This window comes from Centropristis striata, chromosome 16 (assembly GCF_030273125.1).
Source record: "Centropristis striata isolate RG_2023a ecotype Rhode Island chromosome 16, C.striata_1.0, whole genome shotgun sequence".
NCBI classification, from domain to species: domain Eukaryota; kingdom Metazoa; phylum Chordata; class Actinopteri; order Perciformes; family Serranidae; genus Centropristis; species Centropristis striata.
The window spans coordinates 8233190-8244693 of record NC_081532.1 but is presented as its reverse complement, the minus strand read 5'-3'; the positions used below and the strand labels follow the sequence as shown (position 1 = coordinate 8244693).

The following is an 11504-nucleotide window of genomic DNA, read 5'->3' as shown; positions in this document are numbered from 1 at the left end:
ATTTTCAGCGCCCTAAACAAAATCGACGACGCTGATTGGCAAAATATGTACTTTTCTGCATAGCAACCGTGGAACCATTGGCTTAAAATTCACGCTTGTTGTGCTGAGCGAACGAGCGCCCCAGGAAGATAGGTACTTCACCAAAATGATAAACATTGACCATGAAAGTGAATGAAAAATAATTCTGGAGGATTTTAAAGATATTCTAAAGTAAATACATTATTAGAATGTAATCAACATAGATTATTTCTCAAAATGGGAAAGATTATTCTTTTTTTTTTTAAATAAAAAAAAAAACAGGGAGGCAGGTCGGCGGGAGGGCGGCGCCCCAGCGCCCTCTATAGGCGAGCCGCCACTGTTGTAATCTCATTAATCCTATTATATTATGTGCTTATGATTGTTTCTATGATGCAATTGTGTGTATGGTGTGCTGAAAATAAATGATAAATGTCCAAAAATGCCCAAATTTTGCTTTCATTCTTCATAAAAAAGGCTCTTACTTTGCAAGATTGCAACGGTGTATTTAAAATTTACTTTTTAAAATCTTGCACTTAAAATGACCAGTTTTGTCAAATAAAATAAATAATATAGTATAAATATATATTATTATTTGTGATACATTTGCTTAATGAATGTAAATTACCTTGTGATTGTTTTTTGATTATTTGTTTATTTACTTTTGTGAATACATTACTTTTTTATTGGCATTTTCTGTATTCGTTGTATTTATTTCTTCTTGAGGTGAGATTGTTTCTGCAAGCTTTTATTTATTTTTATTTTTATCTCACTTGCACAACTTGCTTATTTTTTCTGTTGTGTTCCTGGTCCTTGTTGTATTGTGCATATCAAATAAAAAATAAAATGTATATATATTTATATCACCCATGCAGTTTTACCAACATACCTGTAGAGGGCATATTATCTCCTGCAAAAAAAAATATCTCATTCAAAAAAACGTGAAACGGCGCTTGTAAAGGTTAAAGGTTAAACTCAACTCAATTAACCATTTTTTGGTTGTATTGTGCCACCAAGCACTAATCAAATCCAGATTATGTTATTTCAGTTCTAAGAAGAGTGCAAAGTTTTAAAGTATGCTACATTTTGTGCATGTCAGGGTGAATAACAAGTAAAGATTAATTAAATTATAATTTCATTTGGGTTTTAGGCTTAAATATTACTCTTAGTGCAAGTACAATACAGTTTTAATTAAGAATTGGAACATGGAATACAGCATATTTATGATGTCAAGAAACATAAATAAATATTTAAAGATTTTGAGGTTAAAATGTTTTTTTCAAATTTGCATGTCTGAAATTTCAAACCAGTCTTCATCAATTTAGTTGAAACATCTGCAGCTTAAACTTATCACCAGTATTATTTATGTGAGAGATGTCCTTGTTGAGTCCGTATTGAATCATTCTTCTTTTTAATATGTTTTGGCACTTCCAGATGGAGGCCGCCCCGTTTCATACAATCTCCACAAGAAAAGAAATAGAGAAGTCCGTTTCATGCAATAGTTAATGATACAAACACAAACATTCAGAACTCACAGCACAGCACAGTTTACTTGCTAGTCATTTTATACAAACAGTAGAAAGAGGGTTTTGTATCTGAAGGAGACAAACTGCATCACATTTGCCAGATAGATGTCGATACACAGAGACTGATTTTCAGACAGGTATTTTGTGAAGAAGAATCACAGAAGAGTCGAATGTTTCAAACATCCTGTTAAAAAAGCTTTCACTAACCTGTTGGTGTAAAAACAAAAAAGAGCTGTTTCACGTACAGATATAGAAAGATATCTAGGTGATAGGTAAAGTTGAAATAAACATAAAACAACTTAAAAAAACATTCCAATAATCAGGTGGCGTCTAGTGGTAGGCGTATTTTTTAATTTGCTGTCCTACGGCGCTCGACCCACCAACAAACCATTTAACAGGAAGTCCCAAAAAGAACCACAAAATATTTTTATTCTCATTTTATCTATTTTTTTTGTTTTGTACACATCACAACCTGAAGACTCGGAAGGTTGACTGGTTGTCCGTCACGTCTCATCATCACACTCATCATCATCCGTTTCGTGTCATCTAAAAGCACAGACCCCTTCAACATGCTGCAACACCCCTCAAAAAATCACAATCACAACCCCCTTTAATGGTTACATGTAAACTCTGTGGGTTTTAATTTGTGCACGCTTTAGGTGCCGTTCGAGAACAAGAGGGGCAATAAATTGCAGCGCCCTCCTACTAGAAGATTTCTACTTATTTTGAACGTCCACGTTCAAAGTCCCACTCTGAGCGGACGGCTGAGGGGCCATGCCGAGTTTACAGGATGGCACAGAAGAACTTCTTCTCCCTGAACGGGTTCTCTGATGCTGGCACTGGCGATAACAGAGGGTCCTCTTTGGCGTGGGCTTCGCAGTATGACATTAAGTCTGCCGCTGCTTTTGACACCTGGAATTAAACAGACACACACACACATATACACGTATAATGTCAGTATACGCTGAGATAAAGTTAAAGTTGAGGTTTAACAATTATTGCAGAACATCCTAACCCAATAAATGGCGGTATAGGCTGTCTTTGCACACAACTTTTTACGACACATATTCGTTTGTTGTTATGTGGCGCCCTCTAGTGTCCACAGTATCTGTGATGGGAGCAAATGCCTTCAGGAGGAGTTTCATTCTGGCGGATGATTCTGGTCTGATCAGGAAGGCTGGCTCAAATTGCACCAATGAATAAATCAGAGGTTTTATAATGCACAAAAATAACTTTTGCACTGTCTGTTTTGAAGCCAGTGTAATACTGTAGTCTATCTATCGATCTATCGATCTATCTATCAATCTATCAATCTATCTATCCATCTATCCATCTATCCATCTATCTATCTATCTATCTGACATCAAACTATCAAACAAGCCGTCACAAATCAAAAATTAATCAAGATCCTGTTATTTTGTTGCCTATTTCTCACCCGGTTAGCTGTATTTGAGAAAGTTTTTGACCCAGAGGCCATGTTTGTCCTGCTTCAAAACAAAACAAGCACCGCTCCAACTTGCATGTGTCACTCAGCGCTATGTCACATGCTTCGTTGCTCTGATTGGTTGTGGGAATTTACTGGGAGGTTCCAGACTTTTCCGAGGATTGGGTGGCTCAGGTAGAGCTGCCATCCTCTTATCAGAAGGTCAGAGGTTCGATCCCTGGCCCTCGCAGTCTACATGTAAGTGTTCTTTGACAAAAAACAAAACATACTGAACCCTAAATGTTTGTGAGTGTTTATTGGTGGTACCTTGCACAGTGTTACACCTTTTCCACAAACATGGAACCAGGTCAACAGCTGATTTTGAACTGTTCCACCAGAACTACATTGGTTTTGAACCCGAAAAAGTTGGTTCCCAGCTTGAAACAAAAAATAGGAGGCTTTCAATGTCTTGTGTCTTTTGAATATTTTTTGAATAGCTTCCAGATAATCATGTGAGAGGTGTGGAGTGAAAGAGGTGGAAACCGGTTTTTAAAAAAACTAACTGTGTGTTTGCAGCATAAAACCACACTGTGGCTTTTGTTTACATACTAAAAAAAACCCAACATGATTTATTAGCAGGTGTAGTTTTAAAGCCTCTGATTGGAGCCAGCTGTTTTTATTCTAAGCTAATCGCCTTGTAACTCTTGTTTAATACTCATCACACAAACATGAGAGTGGTATTAATGTTCCTGATAATGGACACACATAAATGTAATGTTATGAGTTGCTCCCTCCTGCATTATGTCATTATAATCTACATTTGACAAGGTAAATAAATACAAGTTAATGTTCGCTGTTATTGATTAGCTATGCAGTTTTAAGTGTGACAGTAAACTGATAAACGTTATGACGTGCGTCCGCTCACCTTTATCCTGTCGATGTTGGCCTCCATCTTCAGCTGCTCCACCAGCTTCCTGGCTTGTGCGATGCTGGCCGTGTTATTGCTCGCCATGGGCGCTGTCTGTCAGGTCTCGTGTGCTCTGCCTGCGAAGACCAGAAAGAGATTCAAACATCCTGAACATTGTGGTTCACCCGCAGTGTGCTGCTGATGAAGACCAGCGTTTCACTGTAGCAGGCATGCAAAGAGGAGGGCTCGTAACAGATACCCTGTTGATTATCACATGCCTGCGAACACACACACACACACACAGACACACACACACACACACACACACAGGCATATTATTTATGGTGTCAGTTGCTAGGCAGCCCATGACAGTGAGGGGGAGGAGGGGGAGGTGGGAGGAGAGTGAGGGGGCAGTGCTTTGTCCAGCACCATATTTAAAATAGATAAACAGATTACTAACATTAATGGTTACAGAAGTAGAAGCAAACTCTAATTTTGCGCTGGTAGTGGTGTTTGAAAAAAAAAAAAAAGGTCTACTCATACTGTTCAACACGTCTTAGTCAGCATGACACAGCGACACAGTGTCCTCCCTCGGCATCATGTGAAGGACAATAAATCAATAAATCATGTAGTTTGTCTTTGATCCGAGGACAGACAGGTCATCTCACAGCCAGCAGGTGTTACAAGGCTCAGCAAATAATTCATTTGCATTTGTGTCACAGTAAAACAAACAGTTTTACGGTGTAAAGTTAAGTACATTTACTTACAAGTACTGTACTTAAGTGCTACATGTGGGTACTTGTACTTTACTTGAGTGAATCCCATTTCTGGTACTTTATACTACCACCACTATATTTCAGAGGGAAATATTGTAGTTTTTACTCCACTATATTGATTTTGTAAGGCTTTAGTTACTTGGCAGATTTAAATTATAATCAACTACATATTATGACATATTATCATAGTATAAATTAGTCCACCCTACCCAGTATATAATGTACTGGCATAATTTTTTATCACACAGGACACCTCATTGGCTTCTATTTTGGACGTGCAGGGTTGTCCGATAGGGCTTTAAACAATTAATTATTATTAATTACAACTACTTGTTTAGTCAATGAAACTACTTGGTAAAGGGTCGTGTCTAGAAGGTAACACTAGATTTGTGAAACCATCAAGAGACCTCTTTAGGAAAGGTCATCAGGCAGCGAGTTTGCAGATCTAGGGTGACCTGGTCCTTGGTCAAGGTTAGAAAGATTGACTTTTGACTTATTTTGACTTAAAAAAAAAAACCCTCATAGCAGCAAACACCTGGGTAAAAGTCATGAAGCGTTTTTCATGATGACATTCTCGTGTTGAATGGTTATTCATCCACCTGACCGTCTCCATCTGCGGACTCTATACTCTTTTTAATGTGTCACCTTAATTACTCAGGCAGCCCTGCACATCCAACAATGATGTAAAAGGGGCAATCTGTACATTAAAAAGTGACGCAGAGGGATCATGACCATAAGTTGACAAGTTGAGAGTAAGAACAGGTTGAATATTAAAGTGAATTATAATCCAATAATATACCATTTACATTAAAAAATACATACATTTAAAAATAGTTTCATTCTCATCACAACTGTTCTGTTCAGTAGTTCTTCATGACGTGAATGGAAACATTTAATAGTTTTTGAGTTTTTTCAACCGCTGTATTCAGGTTTTTTTCTTTAAATTGGCACACAGTTTCAGTTCTGTGTCCTCGGATGCTCCTGTGTCTTTTATAACCTCTTTGATTAAATGGATCAAGCTGTGGGCGCTCTAAAACAGCGTCCTCCTAGGTGTGTGATCAATCTCCCCCTCCGTCATCCGTCTGTAGCACTGTGGTCGGACCCAGTGTGGGGTTAAGACTGATCTCAGCGAGGTGCTGCAGCTCAGCATGAATATTGATGGTCCACGGTGGCAGACCTGCTCATCAGGCCGGTGAACTGCTGCTGTCACACCGACCTGAGCCGCCATGACCTGATCATCAATTAAAACGTGCACAGGGTTGCTGGTTACAGTTGTTTCACATGGTAATTAGATTTATTAGGGTTTGACCGCTCGCCAGAGTGTCTGGAAACAAATGTAACAGCATAATCCGATAATATATCCGGTTTATAAATCATCTTTTTCCCTTCAGTTTTCTTCCTTGTGTCTTAACTTTCCAGATGTAGTGACGTACCCAATCAGAATAGCAGCCTGAGGTCAAATACTTTCAAAATACAAAGTTTAGGAGAAAGTCTACGGTATTTACGCAATTCACACGTTGTAAGGACTGTGACATTTCCTTTCGAACCGGGCTGGAAAATCCCAACCAGTGTCAGTGTGAACCAAACGACAATCTGAGGAGGATTTATGAGCACAACCTGCACCAGACCGCACAGTATTAACAGCGTAACATAAACATTATGTTTTATAGTCACTGCAGCTGAGGGATCCTGGATGTTCTCACTCTGAGGAGCGATTCACCTTTTAGGGTTGTAGTGTTTTAATTTAAACTCAATTTGGAGTCAAAACCTACTATGTTGTTATTGGTGCTGATAATAAAAAGCTTATATATATATAAATGCTTTTTTATTATATTATTATTATAGTTTATGTATTTTTTTTTTTACCAATTACAGAGATTATTGCAATTTGACAAAAAGAAGTTGTTGACAAGCCTATAGAAAATAATTATTATGTACTTTTTCTTTTAAGTTTCTAACTTTTTTTTGGGACATTTTTTTATTTTATTTTATTTTTTGCAATATTTGTTTTAATTTGTGTATTTTACTAATATTTTCTTTTTTTTTCCCGATATGCTTTTAATATTTTTTGGGAATGTTTTTAGACATTTAACTCATTTTTTGGTCAATTGTGATTTTTGGACATTTTATAAATATATATATTTTTTAATTTGTAGGCATTATACTATTTTTTTTCTAAATTCAGGTCATTTTTTAAACAAATTTTTTGTTGGCCATTTAATTCACATTTTAAGACATATGAGATGTAGAAAAAAAGTACTAAAGAGTTTATATATTTATATATTAGCATATTTAGAAACCTGGTGTCCCTCAGTGGAAGCCATGTGTCCATTTTCCTGTAGTCCAGAATATATCATATTATATGCAAGGTAAATAATGAAATGTAAACCTTTAAGAGGCTTTAAGTGACAATTATCCTCGCCAAAATAAAAATAGGCCAGAGACTTACTGCAAAGCTGTGATTGACAAGTAGAAATTAGTCTTTGGCGTCTTTCTTATCAAGGCCATAATAAAGCTTCAACACTCAGGGGAGACGTCAAAACAGGCCAGCGTTTATCGCCAGACTATTGATAGGGAGCGGTGTCGCCCTTTAAGGTTTCTGGGATGTCTAAGTGAAAGTAGGGCTCTGTTTTTTACACAAAATAATCAGACACTGTGACACAAAAGCCTAGTTTGAGTCGAATTGACAGGGAGAGATGATGTTCTAAATAAATATCATAAAAGCAAATTTGTCTCCAGGGTCTGGAAGACAACGGAAAGAAACGCCCAGTTTTTTATTGAGTTAGCTCTGATGACTTTGGAGAGTTGGCACAGTACTTGGGAACATAAAACCATTTGCAGAACCAGCTAAACCTCCTGGAAATTAAGGGCTTGTTGTTTAGAGAGACCTAATTTTAATACATCGCTTAAAGTCAAAGCCACACCAGCAGCTCTGTGAGGTTCTACTTTGGCACAGTGTTACATTGAGTTAACGTCTAACGTGCTAACGTCAACATGCTAAAATGATCACAAATGATGATGGTGACAAGCTTTTACCATTTATAATGTTTACCATGTAAGCATGCTAACGGACAGGCCCATAAAAAAAACCCAACTGATATATGCATTGTTTTTAAAAATATATATTTTTTAAAGATTTGTATTGATTTTCACATCTTAGTAATATTTGTAAAATACTTTGAACATTTTAATAATAATAATATTTGATTTCTTACATTTGATTAAGATTTTTGAAAGATTTTTTTCAATTTGTTACTACTTCAGACATTTAATTTACATTTTGTGAAATAATTTATTTATTAATTTTTTTGGAAAGCTTACAAAACATTTTTTTATTATTATTTTGGACATTTGGCAATTTTTTAAAAGATTTTTTCAGATATTATATTAAAATGTTTAAAATATTTAACCAAAGAAAAATTTTTACATCTTTTAAAAAAAAAAATTTAAACATTTTTTTACATTTCATTAATGTTAATAATTTTGTCAATTCTTAACTACTTCTTCTTTTGGACATCCTACGAATACTTTTCAAATTTTCTGGGACATTTTACTTGTATTTTTTGACATTTTAAAAAATATATTTTATTAATTTTTGGTCATTGTTACAGTACACACATATATAAATATATTATATTAAATATACATTTTTACTGTCATACTAATAATGTCCTAATAAGGCTTGAAAGGTCAGCTACTACCATGCTAGCATAGATAATAATGGTAACCTTAAAAATATAAATGTGTTGCATTTAAAATACACCTTGGTTTATTTATACTTTCACTTGCTTGTGTGAATTTTGTAATAAAAAGCAGAACACAAAAGATGTTATAAGTTATTTAGCAGCCCCATTTCTGTGTCCACAAAGTCATTTTCCTGCTTATTGTCGGTGGAGCGAGCGAAAATGCCACCCTGACATTTTCATATCCAGAGAGGGAGGGGTGGGGTGCTGAAGATGTCTGTGCATGTCTGGACTACAGGAGCAAAAGAAGCTACCTTAAAGGCAACGAAAAGGGTTTAGTGAATAATAATAATAGTAGATGTTTCCTGCATTGTTTTTCTGTTTAGGGTCAGTGACAAATAAAGGTTGGCAAGATGTCAAATGGTGTAACCACAAAAAAATGATAAATATTAAATACTTAATCCACCTACATTGTATTTAAGTGGACTTATACATATAATTACTTCATTTTAAAAAACATCAAATTATTATTATTTTTTTTAGTATTTCTACATGTACACATTTCGTCAATATTGAGCAGAACATTTTCTAAATACAACCATTTTTTTTCTAAAGTTTTGACAAATGCTAAAAATTTGTTATTTACCATAGTGTTGCAATGTAAACGTGGATTGTATTTTTTTCTTATTTTAGTTCACAATTATTTTCCTGTATATAATCAGATTTTTATGGGAAAAAAACAACCGACGCTGGGTTAGTTAGATCACGTCATTGACCCTTTAATTACATAATCTTACCTCTTCATATGCGTCTTTAATGACACCTCTTGTGCTTCCTTCCTTCCTATCTGTCTATGCCCAAAATACCATCCTGAGATGTTGCACATGGTGTTCACATGCTGATAACGGTGACATCTCCCTGCAGGCGCTGATAAATAATACATTCAGATGGACTCAGGCCTGAACTTTGTCAGCTGTCGACAACTTTGTAGGAAGCTGCAACACCACTTATGCTGTAATATTATAAAAACTGGCTGATGTGATCATGCTCCAGCGCCTCCTCCTCCTCCTCCTCCACCTCTTGTCTTGACTTACCTTGTCTGCTTACTCCTCCACACTCTGCCCTGGTGTCTGCCTGCAGTTCAGTCAGCACTTTGTGTCCGCCCAACTCTCTGTAAATAGACAAAAAAAGAAAGAAAGAGAGATAAAGAGAGACTGAATCAAGAGAGGTGAGAATCAGAGGCTGAAGCGCTGCACGTTTCCATTCCTCCAATCCTGATGAAGTCATGACGCAGAGTCTTGTGTCCTCTGATCACTGTGTGTCAGAATGTCACAGCTCGCTCCTACAAACTCCTCTGAGGAGAAACACCACAACAAACTACAGAGGGAGATGCAAGAGAAACATAACCGAGGAGACAAATTTGTCTTTTTTTGCCAAGAGTAAAATGAGAAGATCGATATGCTTAAAGGGATAAAGACTTGTGTCAATATTCTCAACTAACTCTCGAGCAAATTAGTGTAAATGTCAAACTATTCCTTTAAGTTTAGCTTCTGTTGACTGACCCATTCACCTCTCCTCCTCCTCTTCCTCACTATCTTCCCTTTCTGTCTCTCTTTCTCTGATCCAACAGATCCATTCTTAATGCATCTGCGAGTCCGCAGCTCGGTTTTATGCTGCCGCTTCTGACAAATGGGCCAATTACACTGCATGAGCAGATCTGCAGAGGAAGGGAATTCCACCCATCGTAAATCATGGCAGCATGCAACGTTAGAGCAACGTTACAGTAAAGCATCCATTAACAAATTCCTCGCCAACAGCGGCCGAAAACCCCTGAGCCAGAGTATTTTAGCAAACTGCTTAGAGATTAAAAAACTGAACCAAAGAAGAGCAGAAGATCTTCTGGACTTTACTGTCACCGCTCCTGATTCACTGGAGCCATAAGTCTAATCTGTAGGCTGTATAATCATTTTTATCAGGATTCATTATTTAACTCTTAGCTGGTAAGCTTTGCAAGACAAAAGCATATATTTTTAGAAATTAAAAAAGTTTCTTATTTTTATTTATTTTACAAAAGATGCAAACATTTTCAAACATTAAATGTCAGAAAACATACAACCATGCAATAATTTGCCTGCATAAAATACTGGAAAATTATATTAAATGCGAAGAAAATTTTTTTAATTTTTATTGGAATTTTTGATTAAAATTATAAAAAAAAAGAGAAAAGAAAAGTAAATTAGACCACGTTTGTTTGCATTTAATACCTGACATTTTTCAGTATAACTGGTGCTTAAAGTAGGACACATTTCGGTCAGTACTAAAAGTGTGTTGAAACTCCTACAAAGCATTCAGTCTTACGCTGGAAAAAGTTGACTTTTGCCAAAGTAACTAGAGAAGAATTCCTTCATCAATCATGTAGTGAGTATATAACATGTTTCATGTCCCAAATGGAAAAGAAATTGCAGAATCTGCTCACACGCTTCCTTAAAGTATTAAGAGAAAGACACTGGAGGTGTTTCAGGAGTCTTATAGATGTTTTAACATGTACGATACAGTGTAAACAACCAATTACCATTATTGACATTACCTTTCCTGCTGAAAGATGACAAACAGTCAGAGTCACATGACCTGTAACTTGTGACCGAGATGAGGAGTTTTGTTTGATAAGTGCATCCGGCTCGTCACATCTGCAAGTTCCCAGGAAAACTAAACAATCCTCTGCTGATGTTTGCTGCTGGTTGTCAAAGTAAAGGTTAAAAATGTGTGTTTCCACATAGTGTGCAACTGTACCAGTAGTTTGTATGTTTTAGGTATTTACTATAAATCACTTTGTATTAGGATGAAAAATATTACAAACCACACTGCAGGATTTGTTCTCATCATTTCCAAAGAACATAAAAATTATTTTGGCACACTCCTGAAACATACTTGTGTTGTGTTATCCATCACTTTGGATGCCAAGTCTGCATTCAATTTGGTCAAAGTTACAATAACTGCAGACTTTTGTGTGTCACTGCATCACCACACAACCACTGTGATGGATTACAGAACTCAAGTTTTGAGAAAAAGTGATAAAAAATGTTGGCTGCCTGTACACTGGAAATCAAATACTGCAAACCGAAAAAACATAAACGCATCAAATGACTACATGTATGTGAAAGATGTCACTCACAG

General features: G+C 36.2%; 1 protein-coding gene across 4 annotated transcripts in view; it reads right to left on the bottom strand.

Annotated features, from left to right (window-relative positions):
* Positions 1 to 1409: 1409 nt before the first annotated feature.
* Positions 1410 to 11504, bottom strand: part of LOC131988243 (guanine nucleotide-binding protein G(I)/G(S)/G(O) subunit gamma-2) — a 29790-nt gene continuing 19695 nt past the window's right edge. For 3 of the 4 annotated variants that reach the window (XM_059353339.1, XM_059353340.1, XM_059353341.1), the window contains 3 exons: positions 9425 to 9501; positions 3890 to 4008; positions 1410 to 2453 (listed from right to left, as the gene is read on the bottom strand). In XM_059353339.1, the coding sequence (XP_059209322.1) occupies positions 2325 to 2453; positions 3890 to 3976 (216 nt within the window). In that variant the 5' untranslated portion in view covers positions 3977 to 4008; positions 9425 to 9501 and the 3' untranslated portion in view covers positions 1410 to 2324. Of the gene's footprint in view, positions 2454 to 3889; positions 4009 to 9424; positions 9504 to 11504 lie in introns of all 4 variants that reach the window. The other variant, XM_059353342.1, reaches the window with a different exon arrangement.